The sequence below is a fragment of the Nuphar pumila genome, chromosome 7 (genome assembly GCF_984573655.1).
Source record: "Nuphar pumila chromosome 7, dmNupPumi1.hap1.1, whole genome shotgun sequence".
NCBI lineage: Eukaryota > Viridiplantae > Streptophyta > Magnoliopsida > Nymphaeales > Nymphaeaceae > Nuphar > Nuphar pumila.
Genome location: NC_143255.1, coordinates 102,862,133 through 102,882,239, shown reverse-complemented (window position 1 = coordinate 102,882,239; position 20,107 = coordinate 102,862,133). Strand labels below are relative to the sequence as shown.

Genomic DNA, 20,107 nt, shown 5'->3' with positions numbered 1-20,107 from the left:
CAAAAACATTTTGTTACCAAAGACCTTGGTCCACTTAGATACTTTCTGGGCATAGAAGCGGCTAGAAGCAGTGAGGGAGTGGTTTTGTCTCAACGAAAGTATGTGTTTGATCTATTAAAAGAGACAGGAATGTTGGGAGCTAAACCCACAAATATTCCCATGGATCACAAAGTTCATTTATTGGATGAGGGGTCAAAACCCGTCGATAGCAAGAAGTATCGCTCGTTGGTAGGTGATGATGCATTAAATACGTGTAATCTTAATACATTTTCATTACATAAATGCATCAATTATAGGTTTAGAACCCACACTTAGATGCATTTTGTTGTCATTGAGCTACGGTTCGAATTTCGTTTGAATCGGACTTAAAACGAGAGAGATATTGCATTTTTAGCGAAGCAGGTCAAACCTCAGGGCAAAATTGGGCATTTCGGATCCAAACGCCCATCTGGGCCTTGGATCTAGGCCAAAACGTACCCATTTCAACCCAGCTCCACCCCATTCACGATTTTTAATGTATTTGCTAAAAAAACCCTCTGAAAAAGGTGCCCAACCAATGTTTATATTTTAATCTCTTTCTGGAAATTCCAGAAAGAGGGTCTATGAGTTAAAAAGGAAGAGACGCCCAAATGGAAAGGGTCTTTTCCTCGGTTTCTGTGCCCTAAAACCCGACTCATCTCCTTCCTCTTCTCTTCCTCAGCCGCCCCTTCGCCCATCCCTCTTCCTTCCTCGGTTTTGCTGGAAGTTTCTTGCAAATCCGTGTGTTATTTAATTGTTGTATGCGTTTTTAGTTTTGGAAGATTCAATTGTCGGTTTTCTATTTTCTGAAAATTCTGTGTGTTTTCCCTGTTTTTACATCCTCAGCATAGCAGTTGATGCACTTACCAGCATCCTATATCGAGTCCAAGTAGGGTGTCTTATGCGATTTTGAGTTGTTTTGTGTTTTATATTTTATTGGAGTCGTTTCCCCAAAGTGTGCTCAAACCGACTAGATTAGGTCTAGCCGGCTGGAGTTGTAATTTTGCCTAATTTTTTGGTATATTAACTTAGGTCTGTGGATGTTTAATATTTTTACTGCTGGGAGATATGGTATTGTTTTGGGTGTCCACATAGCACAAAGGCCAAAGCTCGGCTAGAGTAGTTCTAGCTGAGTTAGGTGTTTCATGTTAAGTAAGGGACACTCAGAGTTATCTGTTTTGCAGTAGGTAATCTGTTTTGATAGCTGTCAGTAGCTGTGGATTTGAGTAGTCTTAAGCGTAATAAGGAAAGTGATTTCGTTTAATGTTAATTTTGAGCAGTGTTTTGGGTTTTGTGTAGTTTAGGTATGATTTTCATTCCACCAGATTGACTCATACTCATTGTGAATTTCGTGTTAGCATTGCTTTAATATTCAGTTATTGAATGCAGTAGAGTAATTTAGATGATTTTAGGATTGTTTTGATGCATTTTACTCGAGTAGTTAATTTGGTTCTATTCTAGCATTAGGCATGTAAGATAATTAGATAAGTGCACACATTGAATGTGTTCAAGTGAAGTGTACTGAAGTAGAAACCCAGTTTTTGCATTAATTTTCGTTCATTACCTTACGTGCAATAGTCTGAGTTTTCTCGAAATTATTGTTCTATGCTATTCATTAAGGTGTTAACTGTGTGCAAACCAAAAATCAACTCATTCATAGTTGATTTGGTTTGCCTTTTAAGCGTTTTGCAAAATTAGGTTTTTCGCGATTTTAGATTTTGGGTCAAACGGTTCTATAATTTTTATCGAGAACTTGAAACGCTTATATCCGGAGTTTCCGAACGAGTTTTTCAATTCCGTAAGGTTCGACAGACTCTTGAATCTGTCCGAAAGAGAACAAAAGAAAAATACCTAGAATCGGACTCGGTCTGCCCCTTCAAACTCCATAGTTGCGAACACCTATCGGAGTCCCATTTTGCACTATTTAAGGGCAAAGAAGTCATTTACTTAGTTGATTTCCGTAGTTTTTCTAATGCGATCGTTAGTATTCTATTAGGTTTTTAACATTAGTCCAGGGTTAATTATAGCATTAGGATAAGTAGTTTAGGACTTAACTCTGGTACTTCCTCGTTTTACATAAAATTAGGTTAGCGATAAATTTCAGAATTAATCTAGAAATAGTCATTCATGTATATAGTTTACTAACTTTGTTTTTATATCATGCAGGTGATATTAAGTTTTCATAAGAGTATCTCGTCTCAGTGATAGATTGACGCAGCAAGTAAACTGACGAAAATGCCCTTGTGTTCATAGGCTTGAGTCACTGCACGCTTCTTTTCTGTTCTTGTTCAATTTTGATTTCAGTGTAATACTCTCTGTAATTGGACAAGTTCAATATCAATAAAATGCAATATTTAGTTTTAATCTGAGTATATCTCGTTCCCTGTGGATTCGACCCGTACTCGCCACATTCATGGAAAGTCGGTTTATTATTACTTGATAGGTGATTTTCCAAAATGATTTCAACGATAAAATAATGTTTTAAAATAAGCACTTACAAATACACATCAGTAGGAAAGTTACTGTATGTGACAATTACTAGACCTGATATTGCTTTGGCTGTAAGCAAGGTTAGCCAATTCATGGACAAACCGACAGAGATACACTGGAATGCTACAATGATGATACTCAGGTACTTAAAATCTTCTCCTGGAAAAGGGTTATTATTCAAGAAAGGAGGTACCCTGGAGGTAGTTGCTTACTCTGATGCTGATTATGCTAGGTCTGTAGAGGATAGAAAATCTACCACAGGATTCTGTGTATTTGTGGGAGGTAACCTAATCTCTTGGAGAAGCAAGAAGCAAGAAGCAAACCGTGGTTGCTAGATCGAGTGCCAAATCAGAATATAGGGCTATGGCCCAAACGGCAGCTGAATTAATGTGGGTTCGAACTGTATTGGCCGATCTTCAAGTGAAGGTTTCATCGCCTATGGTGATGATGTGTCATAACAAGGCAACTACATATATAACCAATAATCCTGTATTTCATGAGAGGACAAAACATATTGAAGTTGATTGTCACTATATAAGAGATATGGTTCAAGCTGGACATATCTTCACCAAGCATGTGATATATGAGGATCAAGTTGCAGATATTTTTACAAAGCCTCTTGCCAGGCCCAATTTCTCAAAATGTTGTGGCAAGTTGAGCCTGATTGATATCTATGCTCCAGCTTGAGGGGGAGTGTTAAAGATAAGTCGACCACTTTAAAGCAAAGTTTATTTAGTCTTAAAGTTGCTTTTGGTATTTTATACATAATAAGGGACTCTAATGTAATTTTGTTATCTTGGCTAATCTCTATTTAAACTTAAGGAGATTAGACCTAAATGAATTAACCGAGTTCTTTCTTTTCTCTTTCTCGTTTTCTGTGCATCATCTGAGCCTCAACTTCTACAGTATTGTATCATATAATACGGGTTGTATCATACGATACAGGGTCAACACACTTAAAAAAGGGCCGAATCATAATTTTTCAGTTTTAGGTTTTAAAGACCTCTTAAAGGCCGACTTCCTCATTTGTGTAGAAGCCATTAGAGATGTCTCCACATACCCTAGGACTCCTGAGAGCGATTTGAGGGGAGATCTGTCCGCAAGAGAAAGGGCTTTTGGGGTTTGCTAAAATAAAAGTGCATTTCTACCATTTTTTCACTCAAGGAAGTAGGTTAAGGTAAAAAAATTATTACGAGTAAAATTACAAGGTTCAAGTCTAAAAAAATTCCGCCTCGGGGGACTGAACCCCCTGTCACTGAAATTAGAAATTTATATCAAGATAGAAATGAGAATTCACACTCCTCCAAAGACGGCATCAGATGATCTGGCATGGCAATGGAGCACTCAAGTAATGAGTGAAAACCGATTGAAAATCGAGTGCAACTATTACCATAATATTTTTGTTTATGTAATATGAAATTTTTGGAAGATGGAAATCAACAAGCTACAAGGACAGCCAATATGAAGAGATTCAGATCATTCTTCCAGCAAGTAGATTCATCTGATGTACCACTTCAGGAGTTCAATTGTACATAGAATGATGATGAACGCACACAGGTACATGCGTGCACAAATATGTGTGCATACATACATACATACATACATATATAATTATATATATATAAGAAATAACAAGGCAGAAATCAAATTGTCAAAACATAAAGGAACGTGACAAACAAAAAATTATGTTTCAAATAGAAGTATAAATAAAACAATAGACAATACATTTTCAGTAGTCAAGAAGGTGCCTGCCCCAAAGCAACCCAGTTGCCTTTATGAACTACATTAAGATTAGAAAACAAAATAAAAATCTTAACCAAAAGTTACCATGAACAAAGAAATAAGTTGAGAAGAACAAGAAAAAGATCATGACATTCATAAACTTATTGGAAATAAAGTTGAAATGTTTATAAAAAACAAAGAAAAAGCAAAGGAAAATTACACATCAGATAAGGCAATCACATAAAACAGATTTTGAGCACGTGAAAAAAAAATCCAATAAATAACCATCGGTTAAGCATTTGGACAGACCTTGTACAAGCATTAATACTGCAGCAGTTATAAAGATACTCAAAACTTTTTTGAAGATGGCACCATCAAAAATACCACTCAGCTTCCCAGACCCGTTCCAAGCAATTATGATCATTGCCTGTCAGAAATATTTAGCAATGGCAATTAACAGATTGGTAAAAATCAGATTTAAAAAAGCAAGCAGAAGTAAGCAAAAACATGGATTTACTTGCAATGATAGAATCAGGAAGATCCACATTCGATCGAAACTCCTGAAAAGATGCCAAAATGAACGTATCTCAACAAAATTAATCTTGCCAGCCCACCTATTACTTGTTGTCAGCTGACTACCCTGAAAAGTTCAAGACAAAAAGCTTCATTTCATGTTTTATTTTACAACAATATAGAGCTATTAGAATCCATGAAAAAAATAATGACAAGCATCTATAAACAAGACTACAAACATTAGAGAAAAATAAAGAAATACACCAAGTAACCCATCTTCACTTAAGAGAAGGTTAATATTATGGACAGGTCAAATGCAGATTTTAGGACAAGCTTGATCATTTTGTACATGCTTTGAAGTCGCATGAAGTGTAAGCCCTATTCCTATAATCCTATATCTTCAACTGGCAGCGTCCATAATAATTAAGGCAGAAGAGATTAGGGTAAATATGTTATATTTACCTTAATTGATAAATGGACACCAAATGAAGAAAATGGAGGTCAAGTGAAAGGGAGGATCAAATTTGGCATGGAATACTTATGTTAGCAAAGAAAAAGCAGAAGCCAATTTATGTCAACACCAAAATGCAAGAGGTGTTCAAGACACCACTTACATTATAGCAAATATCAGTTAGGTATTAAAAAGGACTTCAAGGTGTAGCACGCACATAGAATCCCTTTCATTTCATAGTCAAAACTCAGTCTTTAGTAAACATTGTGTAATTGGTTGGAGACAATCTCTCATAGTCCAAGACTTCTTGAAGGCCCATAATCTAGTTTCATAAATGGAATTGAAGAGCACCTCTTCGGGATTACTACTAATAAGATTCTGTCCACATATTCGATATGATGTCATCTTGCTTTATGAACTAAACCGAGTCTAGCCATAAGCAAAAACAGGAAAAAAGGATTTCTCGTGATTTTTCACAATCACATCTATTATAAGTTATGGATGGAGCCAATACAAATAACCATTAACAATATCAGAGAAATTACTACAGCATATTATCTTTTTATGGAGGAGACCAACATGCGTCCTTTAACAGGCACCATAATCATTTAAGGTGCATATATCTAAAATAAAATAATAAACAAAGAAAATCGAAAAAGATATGCAACAGGACAGCAAAAAAATTGTGCTCTACATTCTACTAGGCAATTTTACACAGTTCAAAAATTACCCCAGTTCTATGAGCAGTAGTCTCTTCCCGAGGCTGGCAGAAAAAATCAGCATCATTACGCATTGGCCAACCAAGACGGAAACAATCAGGTGACCTGTAAAAAATGCTCCAGAATATCAGATCCTACAGAAAAGGACGAAAGGATGTGTATCATATTCAAAAACTAATAATAATAAATACCAGAAGTATTCATTCAAATCATCATAGTTCCGCCACTGGGAATGCTTCGCTTGCCCCTTTCTGCTTTTTCCCGCTTCCTGTACATAGAAACCTTTAAGGCACTAATCGAACAAGGATCCAAACAAAAGGTAAAAATCAACAGCCAAGAGAAGCATGTAACATAACCAGGTAATATCAGAACCTGAACAATTGTTTTATAGATTGGTGTAACAACTTTTTTTAGAAAAGCCTCCTCCTCACCACCACAGGAGGGTTTAATAGTTTCACCAGTCATTGGACTAACATTCCCAGCAAGCATGCCATAAAGTTCAAAAGCCATCTGCAACAACAGCATATATGAAATTCACGGTTAATAAAATTAAGATGTTAAATTGGCAAGTTAACAAAGTTAAGGAATTTAAAAATATAAGAACCACAATCCACAAAGGAAGAAAAGAAAATGATAAACATTGAACCAGGAGGCAAGGGAAAGGGCAGCAAATCATATAAAAATCGAAGCATGCACTGAAGCAACATATACCAAATTAACAGAGCAGCACTCAAAGGCCACAACATACAAAATGATATATATAGCAAAGGCACTCTGGCATGAACCGCAAGTTTGCGGCCTCTCCCCAGATAAGTAGATAAAGGCCCATGTATAAAATTTTACGTTGTTGCACTTCTTGCTGGATGTTTGGCAACCTGAAAATCAAAATAACAAGTCAAAGGAGAAAAGGAACCAAATACGAGTGTCATGTGTAAAGTACACAACCTTCTAGCCAATGTCAGCCAAAAAAAATAAATAATAACAAAAGAATGCACAAATTATTTATGATATTTTTCAAGGGAAAAAAAAAAGAGAAGAGAGACAATGAAGGGAAACCAAACTCTCTATCAAATTATAACTTTATGTGAAGACATCAAAGGATGGCAGAAACAAAAAACTTACCAAAGGCTGCTTTTGCGACCCAAATATTTGCACCACTTCTTGTAGTTTTTAAATAGTTTCTTCATAACTTCATCTATGGCCCCATCATCCAACTAAGCCCCCATAAACATTCAACAAAAACAGAAAAGCACAAATGATCATGAACAATATTAAGACCCAAAGGTGTGCCTGTGTGTGTGTGTTTCACTGTGTATGTGTTTTTATGTGTATATTTATGTATTATAAACCTTGGGTTGATTGTCAGGCTTCGGGATTTGCCGGATATGAACATTAGCAAGCAGCAAAATCAAGTGTTCCCTTTGATTTGAGACATTATCCTTCTGTAAATTTTTTCAGCATGAATAACACATATAAGCCCCCACAGAATCGGAAGAATTTTAAAACAAGGTAAATGACAAACTTTTATTTGAACTGATAGGAAGAGCATATCGGTTATACCTGAAACCCAAACATTGCCTGTAACCAGTCAAGTAGATCATCATCAGGTTTTCTTTTGTAATCACGAGGCCATGGAAGACCCCGAGTGTTCCGCAAAGCAAAAACAGCAGCTTTGATCTGTGTTATCCATAAAGCAATTTCAGAGACAAAATTCACACACAAAGAGTTAGGAAACAAGTATGTCCATGAAATAAGGGAGTTCATAAATAGACCTCTGGTAGAAGCATAATTGCTTGATTTGCACTATCTAGATCAAGGGGCAGAATATTGTAAGGTACATAAATCTCTCTCTTCTCTGCAACTTTAATACCAGACTCCATAATCTATATGATTTAAAAAATATCACAATAAATATGATATTCTAAAATGAAAATGCCTCTACAAAAAAAGTCATTTATCAAATCTAATTTATATACGGCTATTTGATTACAAACACATTAAGTTAATGAAGAAAGAAACAAGAAGAAATTCACAAAGCATGTTTCTGTGCTTTACCTCATGATCCATTTCAACAGATTGTGTCTGATTCACAGCCTTCAAAACCTCGAAAAGAACAGCAGCAGTTTGGTATGCCTTTGTAAGCTGTGCCCTGGACATTGCCAGAATATTAAAGACAAAAATTGACAAGTTCATTGTCACCTGAACAAAAAGGACTACAAGAGATACATATAAGCATTAGCAAAGAGATAAAAAGGCATAAAACAAAATATCCTACCGGTCAGCTTTATCAGCAGTTTCCAATGTTTCGATATACTTTTTGTAGTACTGCTGGTAGAATGTCTGCATCTCACGAGCATCACTCTTTTTGGTCCTACTTCTCAGAGTAGGATCATTATCCTGAAAACAAAGTAGTGTTATAAAATAAGGTAACAGGAACAAAAGTGATTTGTTTTTTATTTGTTTGCATTACTGTGACTAAGATCAACAGCCACGAGCAAGTACAAAAAAAATAACATGCTGAAAATCAAGCAGCACCACAAACTTCTCCATCATTTTCATAATATTGAATATGGAACATGCTACTGTTGATGTGTTGAAATCCAAACACGACATTTTGTAGAACTGCAAGAATTGGTATCACCCTAAGAGTAAATGGCTTAATGCAGATAGATGGGACCCACCAATGCAAAGATGGATTAAGGTGAATAACAATAGTTGGAGAGATAGTAAATGGAAGATTGATCTCACCATTCGAGATCATGAGGGTAGGAATATTGTGATGGGCGCAACCAGGCTATATAACGGAATATTTGGAAAGAGATTCTTCACTTGATCCTGACAGCTCAAAATCATTATTGAGACCTCAAGGAAAGACCTGGTAGGTGTTATGAATCAGTTTTAAAGGACAGGGCCAACCAAGAGATATTTGATTATGATTTGATGAATTCTATGTTCAAGTTTGATAGTGTATGGGTGAGGCATGCGGATAAAGAGAAGAATTTTGCTGCTCACAGTCTAATGTGAATATCAATCATTGATAGTGATAAAATCTGGAAGGACAAACCTCCAAATTGGTTCCCTGTTCTGCACTGATGATTCTCATGATGTAATCATAGTGTAGTCTGGTAGGGGTCTGCCTAACCCCAGCTTTATCATAAAAAAAAGGGATTTAGAGGAAATTATGATCAAGAAGCTGATGATTGCAAGTCAATGAGAATATTTTTCCTTTTTTCTAGAGCTTGAAGCAAAATTGGCCACATCAGATTGGACAGCTACTTAGCTTCCTAAAAAACAAACGTGCACAACATAAACTACCAAAACTACAGTATAAACCACCGAAGAAAATACATGATTCTTCTTGATAAAGGTGCCTAAGCCTATATACAGACATATTCATTAGGTTTCCCAGAAACTAGTGGATCACACATTGACAACCTCGAATTAAAGGTCAACATATGAATTAAACACCAAGGTTCCAAATGCGTAGCAAAATAACTTCTTGCAACCTATGGACAAAATGTGTATTACATGTACATTAAGTAATGATAACTACCACATATAAAACTACAGGATGCAAATATCAAATGTTGCTATTCAGAAAATGTCAAGATTTTCTACATCACCCTTTCTAAACGCTGAAGAAGTGCAGTTTTAAACTGACGAACACCACGTCCACTAGAGGTTGGATCCAACCTGTGAGCCTTTTCAAAAGCATAGAATCGACCTATTTCAGAAAGCCAAAATTATTTCAGATCAGTCTGACCTGTTACAAGAGATCTGCACAAGCACACTGTTTCCATAGAACGCACCAAAAGCAAGTAAACAAAGCATGGTTATGATTAGCCATAATAATTAACAAAAATGAATATAACCATGGAAAGACTGAAGATGGTATATTCCCCTTTTTAGAGAAAGAAAGAAAAAACATGGTGCAAAGGACTAAACTCATAAGCCAGTCCCGTCACAATAAACCCAACCTTCTGCATGTATAATGGCATTTTCTGTTTTCTTTTCACTGCATTGCCAATCCTATGCCAACCAGATGTTTATTCTTCAGGCAGAGGTAAGGAAAGACATCAGCACCAATTAGAACTGTTCAACCAATAGGTCTTTTAAGCAATGTTGTATGTCTCATATTGTGTTGTATCGTACGACACGGACACGGTACGATGAGTATCATATGACACGGTACAATGCATATCGTTACTATGAGGAATATCAATACAATACGCACTTGCATCGTGATACAAGTACGTATCGTATTTGTATCATATGTATTGTACGATGTAATCTTGTATCATACCGCATCATACGATACAAGGTTGGCACACTTAAAAAAGGCCAAATCGTAATTTTCTAGTTTGAGGTTATAAAGACGTCTTGAGGGTCAACTCCCTTATATGTGTAGAAGTCATTAGAGAGGTATCCACGCACCCTAAGACCCGTGAGAGAGATTTGGGGGCCGATCCGTGCATAAGAGAGAGGGTTTTTGTGATTTGCTTAAGTAGAAGTGCATTTCTGCCATTTTTCACTCAAGGAAGTGGGTTAAGATAAAAAATCTTTATTGTGAGTAAAATTACAAAGCTACATTACAAAAAAATCCGCCTCGAAGACGTTGCCCCCATACAACTCCCTGTCGCAAAAATTAGAGATTTATATCAAGGTAGAAATCAAACTCCACACTCCTCTAACAAAGATGGCAACCGATTGAAAACAAGTGCAACTATTGTCATAATATTTTTGTTTATGTAACATGAAAGTATGAGTCTTATAGCACGTTATTAATTGCAAGATATTTAATATTTTACATTATTCTTGTGAGATAGTTGATGTTTGATGATGTCTCTTATGTAGCTCATAGAGACATAAATGCTTCATATGTGATTTTATGGTTGTATTTTGTGCAATTCATCATCGTTTCATGTGTTATGATTTTTTACAATTTTTGCTATTTTTCTGATTTTTTTGAAATTTTTTATTAAAAAATTATGATTTTTTACGATATGATATGTATCTTATTTTGGACCCGACTGATACGGGTAACGATACGATACTTATAACCTTGCTTTTGAGGTCTTAAAAAGAGGGATTCATAACAAAATGGTTGTTTGTGAACATGGAAAAAGAGCATTCAGCAACCAGTATACACCAATGAATATGCTGAAGGTGTATGGAATATGCAGAAGGCACTCATACAGAACCAAAATAGAGCTCCATGATATCAGATCTCAACAAAGGACAGCTCCATGATGTCAGATCTAGTGGCGGCTGATATGAAAGTTCAAACATGCCCCAAGAGAATTTTTGTTTTGAGCATAGCTAGGAAAGGATGTGAAGGTTTTGTCCCTGTGAATATCTATCACATGATTCACTCTCATACACAACTTTCTCATGTTTGCTTTTAGGTTGTGAATTTAACTTTTGTGAAAATCTATCATGTGAGAATGTGTCACGTCATGTCATGTTACTAAATCATATTCACAGCTAAGCATCTAATGCTTATGAAAGTTATTCACAGGGTTAGGCTTGTGTAAAACTTTCATAAGTTTTGAGCTATGTCACAGGGATTCGGCCAGACAGGTGCCGCACCCGCGTCGACGCGATGCGATGCGGGTGCATGTGCGGGTGCGGCACCGGGTGCGGTCAACCCGTCCCTGGGTGCATTGACCGCACCCAGGGTCATTTTGGTCCAGTTTTTTGATTTTTTGATTTTTTTTTTAAATTTTTCCTTGTGAAATGGGCTGCAGAAATTTAAAAAAAAATCGGATGACAGCTGACCGCGCAGCGGGACCCGCCCCTTGCTGGATTTTGATTTTGATTTTGGCCTTGATAGCTTCGATCTCTTTAGAGTTGCCTATTCCCTGACAAGGACTTCCAGGTTCTTCACCTCTCCCCACCCCTTGCTGGATCCCTGCAGGTAGTGATGAGAGAATGAAAGGACGGAACAGCCAAAGCGTGGATGCCTGGTTGCTGCTGCTGCTCTTGTTTTATAAAGGGGGCACTTGTGTCCACAACATCTGACGAGCTTTGTTGGCATCCCATGCTATTCCTGCCTAAAAACAATGAATTTGCAGCGTTGGAAAACATACTTTTAACTTGGAAATGATGATCCATCTTCCTCAAAAATTAAAACCAAAATTCAAGAGCCTTTTGAAGTCTTTATCCTTCAACCATCCAGATCTTTCTTCGTCAAGGATTTTCTCTCTCCATAATAAATGATAATGGTGGTGGTAGCCTTGGTGGCTATTAGTATTCACTTTTCTCCTGACGAGATGGGTGCTTTAGCCGTAGCCTGGTGTAGACCTCTCTTTTCCACATGTCAAATCCAATAAATTTCTTTTAGATGTCATCCGGAGTCCAGACTGGAGATCTGTGTGCAACTGTATATAAAATGAAATTTGAAGAACCCTAGGCAGTGGCGTGGTAGTGGCAGTGGAGCCATAGGCCTCGTGAAGACTCTCTCTCCAACAAACCACATCAAACCCTTCGCTTATATTTTTTTTCGTGAAGACCAGGGAGTTTCAGACATGATTGAATCATGACAATCAGCAGAACGCAGCAGGCTGGGTCGATCAGATTGTCAATCCTTTCGGTTCATCAATTTTGTCCTGTTGCGCCAAAGTACACAACAAGCAGAACGTGGGTAACAAGTCTTCAAACAAACACACCAGCAAAAAAAAAATACTGGTTATAAGTCCTATATATATATATATATATATTATTTTATTTTATTTTTTTGTTGCACCCCCGCACCCGGGTTTTTTGGAAGTGTCGCATCCCCGCACCCGCACCCGCACCCATGTGACAGGTTTTGAGGCTTCAACATTCTGAGATTGTGAATCACATTCACAAGAAACATGTGAAAGTTCCAAAGTCACAAGCGTTGCAAACATGTTGTGCACCAATTCAAGTAAGTGTTCTAAATATGACCAGACACCTATATCACAGGGATTCGGCCAGACAGGTACCGCACTCGCGTCGACGCGATGCGGGTGTGGGAACGGGTGCGGCACCCGGTGCGGTCAACCCGACCCTGGGTGCGGTCAACGCACCCAGGGTCATTTTGATACATTTTTTTTATTTTTTTTTAAATTTTGCCCTATGAAATGGTACAAGGGTGATTCTTTGGACAAATCAGAGGTGCCAGAAAAATGCAAAGGGTGTTTTGGAAGGGGTGTTGTTTTAGAGTTGATACCTGGGGATTTGAAGGCAATAGGAAAAGGTTGGAGAGTCCTTGTTGCAGTAGCTCCTGCTGCAACTGCACCACCGGGGACATCGTATAAATCGCTCGACCTGCCCTCACTGTTATAAAAGGTGGGGTTGTGTGAACAACCCAAATTTTTCAAAATCTTGTAAAAATGACCCTTTTGCCCCTAACCCCGTTTTTTTTGAGAAAATCAAGTTATTTCTTCAGATTTCTGGATTAAATTCCGCATTAATATATTCAAATTCAGCTCCGGGTCTGAATTCAGTATTTTAAATCCAAATCTGAGCCCTGTTGTCCGATTTCCAAAATAAAATCACAAAAATACCAAAAAATGAGTTTCAAAGGCTCGGGCAGCTCATCCGGCACTCTGTTGGATCCTCGACCCTATATTTTTCAGTCCGAAGTTTTAAACCTCGATTATTTCTCAAAAATTCGGACATAAACCCATTTCTGAAGAAATTTTCTCAAAATAGTTTCTAAAATTCTCAGAAAAACTCTTTTTGTAAATATTTTATAAAAACACCAAAAAAAAATCAGTTTTAATCTTTATTTCTCCCGTAAAACCTTAGGATTTTATTCTAAAAATACAAAAAACAGAAAAATAACATAAAAACCAAAAAAAATGGGAAAAACTACAAGGAAAACGGATGATTTTCAAGCTTTTTGAAGCCATTTTTACCAAAAACCTCATTTTAAACCACTTTTCAAAAGTTTTTCTAAAAGGGGACCTCCTTTTTGAAATGGAGAAGATTTGCAACGGCTGTAGGCTCGCTACCTCCCTCCATCGCAGATCTTCAAACGGCCTCCTCCTCTCTCAGCCTTTGATTCCCAACAAATTTTCTTCCCGAACCCTCCACGGCGCCTTTAAGAAGAGGCCTCCCAGCTTCTTCTCGGCACCCCTTGTTTTTCCTGGAGATCGATTTTACTTCAAGTGGCCATTACAATCGATCAAAAACTCATCTCTCACAATCGATTATCTTCCTGGAGGTCGACTCTTCCTTCCTTCAGATCCATCTCTTCCGATCCCTCTTCCATATCGACCATCGGGAAGCACCATCCGACGATCGACTGGAGTTCTCGCACCTCCCTTCTTCAATCAACTTGCCTCTTCTTTCAGCCGTAAAAAGCCCTCCAGGGTAAATACGAAGCTTCGACTCCCTGCAAGACAGGTAAGAATCTTCTCTTTTTTTTCTTTTTTTTTTATTTTGACTTGATTCTCATTACCCCAATTAACGCACTCTCTATAATCTCGATTTGCATATAGCAAACCGAGTTATAGATAAAGCAATATCAAAGGAATCGTGCATTCCAACAAATTTTTTTTTTTGCTCTCCTGTTTCGGTAATTCATTTTTTTTTCTATATTCATGCTAGTTTCGGTTTCTTCTTGCTATAAGTTTGTTCGGATATCATCACCTGTGTTCATTATAATACATACCAATCCTTTGATCAGATTTTGGTCTTTCATCCATCTTGTTAATTCTTCAGTTTACGTAAGTACATATGTCTGTCTTGCCTTTGTTTGATTCATTATTGGTTTGTATTTTTTTTATATTACATTTGATTTTACCGGCAGCATCCATTTTATTCTTTATCAGATAAACCAATTACAGTCATTGCAATTCAACATCCGATCTGCTTTTATCTATTTTGACTTTGTGGATTTTGTTTTTTTTTTTTTTATTAGTGTTGGTTGAATGGTAGATGGATCGTTAGCAATGGTTAACGGATGGAAAAAGTCCTTCTGAGTATGGGTTTTAGGGGGGTTTTAGAAAATAAGATATTATGTCCAATTCCTCTTATCGGTTTATGTTGCCCAGAGAGAGAGAGAGAGAGTCGATTGTCAATCTACTCAGTTAGGAAAAGAGTATAGATATTTTTCTGTTGGTTAATACAGTAACTCGCATGGTGAACTCGATGAATTCTGATAAGTTTTTCGCCAGAAAATCATGAGCCCTAGAAGTGTCGGCTATCAGAAGAGATGGGTTCTGGTTAACTTCTGTTTTCAGACAGTAGTCATCCTATAGATGGTGACGCCTGCCTATTTAGTTATGATACAAAGAATAGGGCCATAAAAATGTAGATCATTTAAAAGGGAGGTGGAAGGCCCAGCATTACGTGATATCCAGGGTTAAAATAGCTGAAAGAGCTAAGCTGTGAATGTGAGCGGATGGTAGACCTTGTCATAGGTAGGAATCCTCAAGGTAAGACCTAAACCTCTGTAGTTTTTTCACCAAGAACATCCTTAAATGTTTGGATCTCTCTCTCAGAGATTAAGTAACCATGGCAATGGTAGCAAGTAGGCATGTCACAGTTATCTTTAAAATTGGGAAAATATTCATATAAAACCATAGCAGGAAGGACTAACTTGTATACGGCATCCTGACTTCAGCTTCAAAATTTTACGATCGGCATGGTTGAGCATCTAGGAGACAAAAGGGTTTATGGCAGTAAGACATCATCCAATTGGGTTAGGAAGTGAAAGAAAGGTTCACGTTTGGAGCAGCTCCTTGTGAAAACTGAGATATATTTCAATTTCAGGAAGTGTAGAATGGAGGATTCTACCCCTCTTAGAGTACCATCAAACAGGGGAGCCCCATGCAATATCAATGATAAACAGAAAATAAATCATAACACTTACAGATGAGATCATCTCATCTGTGTCACATCTTGGAAATGTTGAGCTGCCACTGTGAAACAAAAACAAAACAAAAAAAAATCGGAAATGCCTACACAGGGAAGAGATGGAGCTCCCATAATCCTTCGCTGGCAGGAACATTAAGCATGTCATATCAATCTTGCTGATGAAACACCTTCATTATTTATCTCTGCGATATCTTTATATTTCAGAAATAATCAATGTTGCTGAAACAGCTGCTGATAAAGCAATGGAAAAGTTTGCTAAAGTTCACGTGCATAGCAATCTCTGTATGTTCAACATGTACTTCCACTCATATTGATGAAATTTCCACCTGTTTCTATTTTTCTTTTTCTTCTTTTTTTTTTTTTTGCAAAATATCATAGCATCGTTTTGTACATCCTGTGTGATACTACCTGAAATTTCTGTATATAGTTATTTGTGTATGATCCCATGTCTATACTTCCATGGCATATATATAAGTTCATGTATATTACTTCCTGTATTTCGCCTGCCATTTTCTTTTTACTTCTAGCTGTCACCGGCTGGAGATGGAAGAACATTACTTAAAGATAGTTTATACACAACCCCAGCCATACTTTGTATATCACTTGCTGTAATCTCCACGTCAGTACTGGCACAGTCCATCTCACCATACCGTAACTGCCAACAATCCACCCATCAACATTAGTAAAGTCCCTGTTTGCAATATATATTCCCACAGCTGCTCCTGCGGCTTAGCCTACCCACTTACACTCCTCTGCATTTTTTTTATTTTATATATCTTTGCACACTCTCACTTCCCTGTAACAGTCATGTTCACCTTGCTATGAGCCCTTGACAATAGCTCACGATGGCTGCAACTCACAGCACTCTTCCTTCACAAAACACTGTGTTTGCCACAGTATAAAAGTTGATATTATATCAACTTAACACCTCTTCCACTTACCATCCATGGCTGTCACTTGTTTTTAGCTCAGCTACAACACTACCAGCATACCCTGTCCACTACCAACATCATCCCCACCATCCATCTACAGCAACTCCCTGAGTTGCTGTGGCTTCACATTTGCTACAGCAGATCCACCGATGGCTGTGAGCTATCATCAACCCCACAACAAGCATAATTAGCTGTATTCATTAAGTACACTGCCCTTCACACCAACATTTACACCCTATCCCCTGTTTCACTTTTTTTTCTTCTTTCTTCTCTAGATGGCCTATTTCACATTGATTTCTGATTCATATGTGATCTCCTGTTTTGAATTGTATTTGATTTATCTTTTGATCAGATGTTTCCTTGTGCTTGCATGTTAACCAAGACTCTTTGTGCTTCATTTCCTATGTACTATATCATCCAATCGAATGGCATCCACATTTATTCTTGATCCATCATCAACATTTTTCCACCAGCTGTTGTCACCAGCTGAAATGAAGACCTTCACTGCTGCACCTAGAAATTCACATTTCCCAAACACCATGTACCTCATTTTTTTTTATTATCACAAACTGCCTTCATTACTGAAAGGGGTTGCTTGCAGCAACCTGGACATAATCTGTCCCTCAGCACATCTCTCCATTGAATATACCTCTATATGTATATATATGTATATATGCCTATACATTGATATATATATTTATGTGAATATACCTATATATATGTATGTATATATATGCATGTAAGTATATAGATATCTTTTCCATCCTTTTATCATTTCCATCATTTAATTTTCATATATATATATGTGATTTTTCCTTTTACTAACCTGGTTGTTTTACAGGAAATATGGAAAAGATATCATCACTTAGGGTTGTACATTTGATTTTATCCATTGTAATAGTTAGATTGGAATAAAAATTTACATTTCCTGCTTTAGGTAGAATGAATGAGCATTGTAAAATCATGATTTGCTTGTTTTCATGCATTTTTTTTCTTCATTTCTCAAATTCCCACAATGGTGAAACACGAATGGCGCGTGCACCATCTCATAAAAGGTAAGTTAATTCTAAGTTGATGATTTACACCAACGGCCATAGTCGGAGTGTAAACAAGACTTAGTATTCTTATCTTTTATGAAATAATACTGGATCCTCTTTCAAAAATCATCATATTCTTCAAATATTTCACCTTTTATCAGAGTTTAACTTAGAATTAATTCAATATATATACCAATGGCCATAGTCAGGGTATGTTGAGAGTTAATTCCATTTTAAACTCTATAAAAGCACAAAATATGTTTCATTCTTCACCTGAGTTTAAATATAGATTATTATATGATACATTCAATGACCATAGTCAAGGATGTATTATATCTTCAATCTTATTTCAATTCATGTAAAGAATGAAATACAATTTTCAAAATCTAATTTCAAAATTTAAATTCATTCATCATTTAGGGTAGAACTGCATCATATTTTCAAAACTTCCTTTTTAAAATTCCAAGTGTTTCTTCTTCTTCATCAGATCTTATTCAAATCCAATTCTATCTCACTTCAAGATTCAAGAATTCAATTTCAAAGACCAATTTGACTTTGAAATTTCAAAATCATTTCATATTCAAAACTTCAAATTTCCAACTCAAATCAAAATACAAATTCAAAGTTCAATTTAACTTTGAAATTATCTCCTGATTTCAAAAACCAAGTTCATCCCCTTATCTTCAATCAATGTTTGGATTCAAATCTCAAGTTTAAATTTGGGTTTCTAAAACCCAGATCCGTCTTTAAAGGTCCTATTTGGACTTTTCATAAACCAAATCCAAAATCAAATCCTAATCTCAACTTGGATCCAGATTTCCAAGTATAAATTCCATCCCATTTTGGATCTCCCATCACAAATCCAAAATCCATCCAAACCCTTATTACACTTTTTAGATCTCCGATCATAGGTCTAAATTTCTTTTAGGATCCAGATCCTCATTCTACCATTGGATCTCAGATTCAGATCCAAATTCCAATTCTTAGGATCCAGAAACCAATTCTACACTGGATCTCAGACTTCAGATCCAAATCCATTTTTAGGATCCAGATCCTCATTCTACTTTGGATCTCAAACTTCAGGTCCAAATCCATTTTTAGGATCCAGATCCTCATTCTACTTCGGATCTCAAACTTCAGATCCAAATCCATCTTAGGATCCAGAGCCCAACTCTACCTTGGATCTCAGACTTCAGATCCAATTCCATCTTAGGATCCAGAGTTCAAATCCACCTTTTCAGATCCAAATACTATCTTGGATTCCAAATCTTGAATCCAATTCCATTCAAAATTTCAAATCCAATATTCCATTTTTTCTTCAATTCTTAAAACAATTTCATTTTATTCCAGATTTCAAATCAAGTTCCCATTTCAGATCCTAAATCCAAAATTCAACTTTGAACTCTATTCTGAATCCAGATCTCGGATTCGGATTTCATCTTGAAATTCCAACTTTTAAATCAATTCCATTTTTCAATTTTTCCCAATTCTATCTTTCCTATTGATTCAATTCCATTTTTCATTTCTATTTCTGACTCAAAGTCCATTTATGACTTAGAAAATTTCTTTCTTCTTCTTTTATCTCAAAAACTTCAAAAACCATCTCTTTCCAGATCTAGATTTATCTTCCCAAGCTCTTGATTATTCTAAAAACTTAGAACTTTAATCTTAAGTTCTAAGTTAGGAATCATTTCTTCACTTTATCAATTTCACTTGGAAATTCTTCAAAATATTTTTTCAAAAAGAGCATACATTTTTGAATATTGCACAAGCATGATTCATTGTGCATTTAGACTTAGGATAAAAACTTAGATAAATTCTTTGCAAAGCAAAAGGGATACAATTCGACCCTTGGTTCGATTACCCCTGGTAAAGGCGCCAGGAACGGTCGAACCTCGTACCAACGAGCGGATCCCGTCTCCCGATTTTCCCGCAAATATTTCAAAAACGGAGGCGAGTTATTTCAAATATTTTCAAAATCAAGGTCAAGTGAGACCCGCAAAAGAATTTCTCTTCTCTGCTCTTCTTTCTTTTCTCCTCTCTCTTTCTTTCCGTTCTTTTATCTTTTCTCCCTTCAAAAAGGAGGAAAATAAAAGGTTGGAAAGGAAAAGAGAAGGAAGAGAGAGAATATTACGAGAGAAAAAAATTTGCGATGATCACAGGTTTGGCGACCGTGATGGGACTCGTCTTCGTCCGGTCGAATTTAATGTTTTTTTCTTTTGCTTTGATATTATCTAAAGCCTTTATTCTTCATATGTCAGCTATATTTTCCATGCAAACCTTATGGGCCTAGATTTTGTCCTAAGCTGACATCATTGCATATAGGATTTAAGTATGGTTTGGTAGGACCATATTGAGGAGATTATTTCATGC

At 36.6% G+C, this 20,107-nt stretch overlaps 1 protein-coding gene across 1 annotated transcript in view; it reads right to left on the bottom strand.

Moving 5' to 3' along the window:
- Positions 1-20,107, bottom strand: part of LOC149832694 (callose synthase 3-like) — a 111,864-nt gene that overhangs the window by 68,796 nt on the left and 22,961 nt on the right. Inside the window, exons 3-15 of the mRNA XM_090014665.1 lie at positions 9,537-9,637; positions 8,189-8,310; positions 7,969-8,062; positions 7,686-7,796; positions 7,474-7,590; positions 7,263-7,355; positions 7,036-7,127; positions 6,662-6,788; positions 6,286-6,423; positions 6,105-6,181; positions 5,925-6,018; positions 4,748-4,870; positions 4,540-4,657 (exon numbers count right to left, since the gene is read on the bottom strand). Coding sequence (XP_089870791.1) covers positions 4,540-4,657; positions 4,748-4,870; positions 5,925-6,018; positions 6,105-6,181; positions 6,286-6,423; positions 6,662-6,788; positions 7,036-7,127; positions 7,263-7,355; positions 7,474-7,590; positions 7,686-7,796; positions 7,969-8,062; positions 8,189-8,310; positions 9,537-9,637 — 1,407 coding nt within the window. The remainder of the gene's footprint in view (positions 1-4,539; positions 4,658-4,747; positions 4,871-5,924; positions 6,019-6,104; positions 6,182-6,285; positions 6,424-6,661; positions 6,789-7,035; positions 7,128-7,262; positions 7,356-7,473; positions 7,591-7,685; positions 7,797-7,968; positions 8,063-8,188; positions 8,311-9,536; positions 9,638-20,107) is intronic.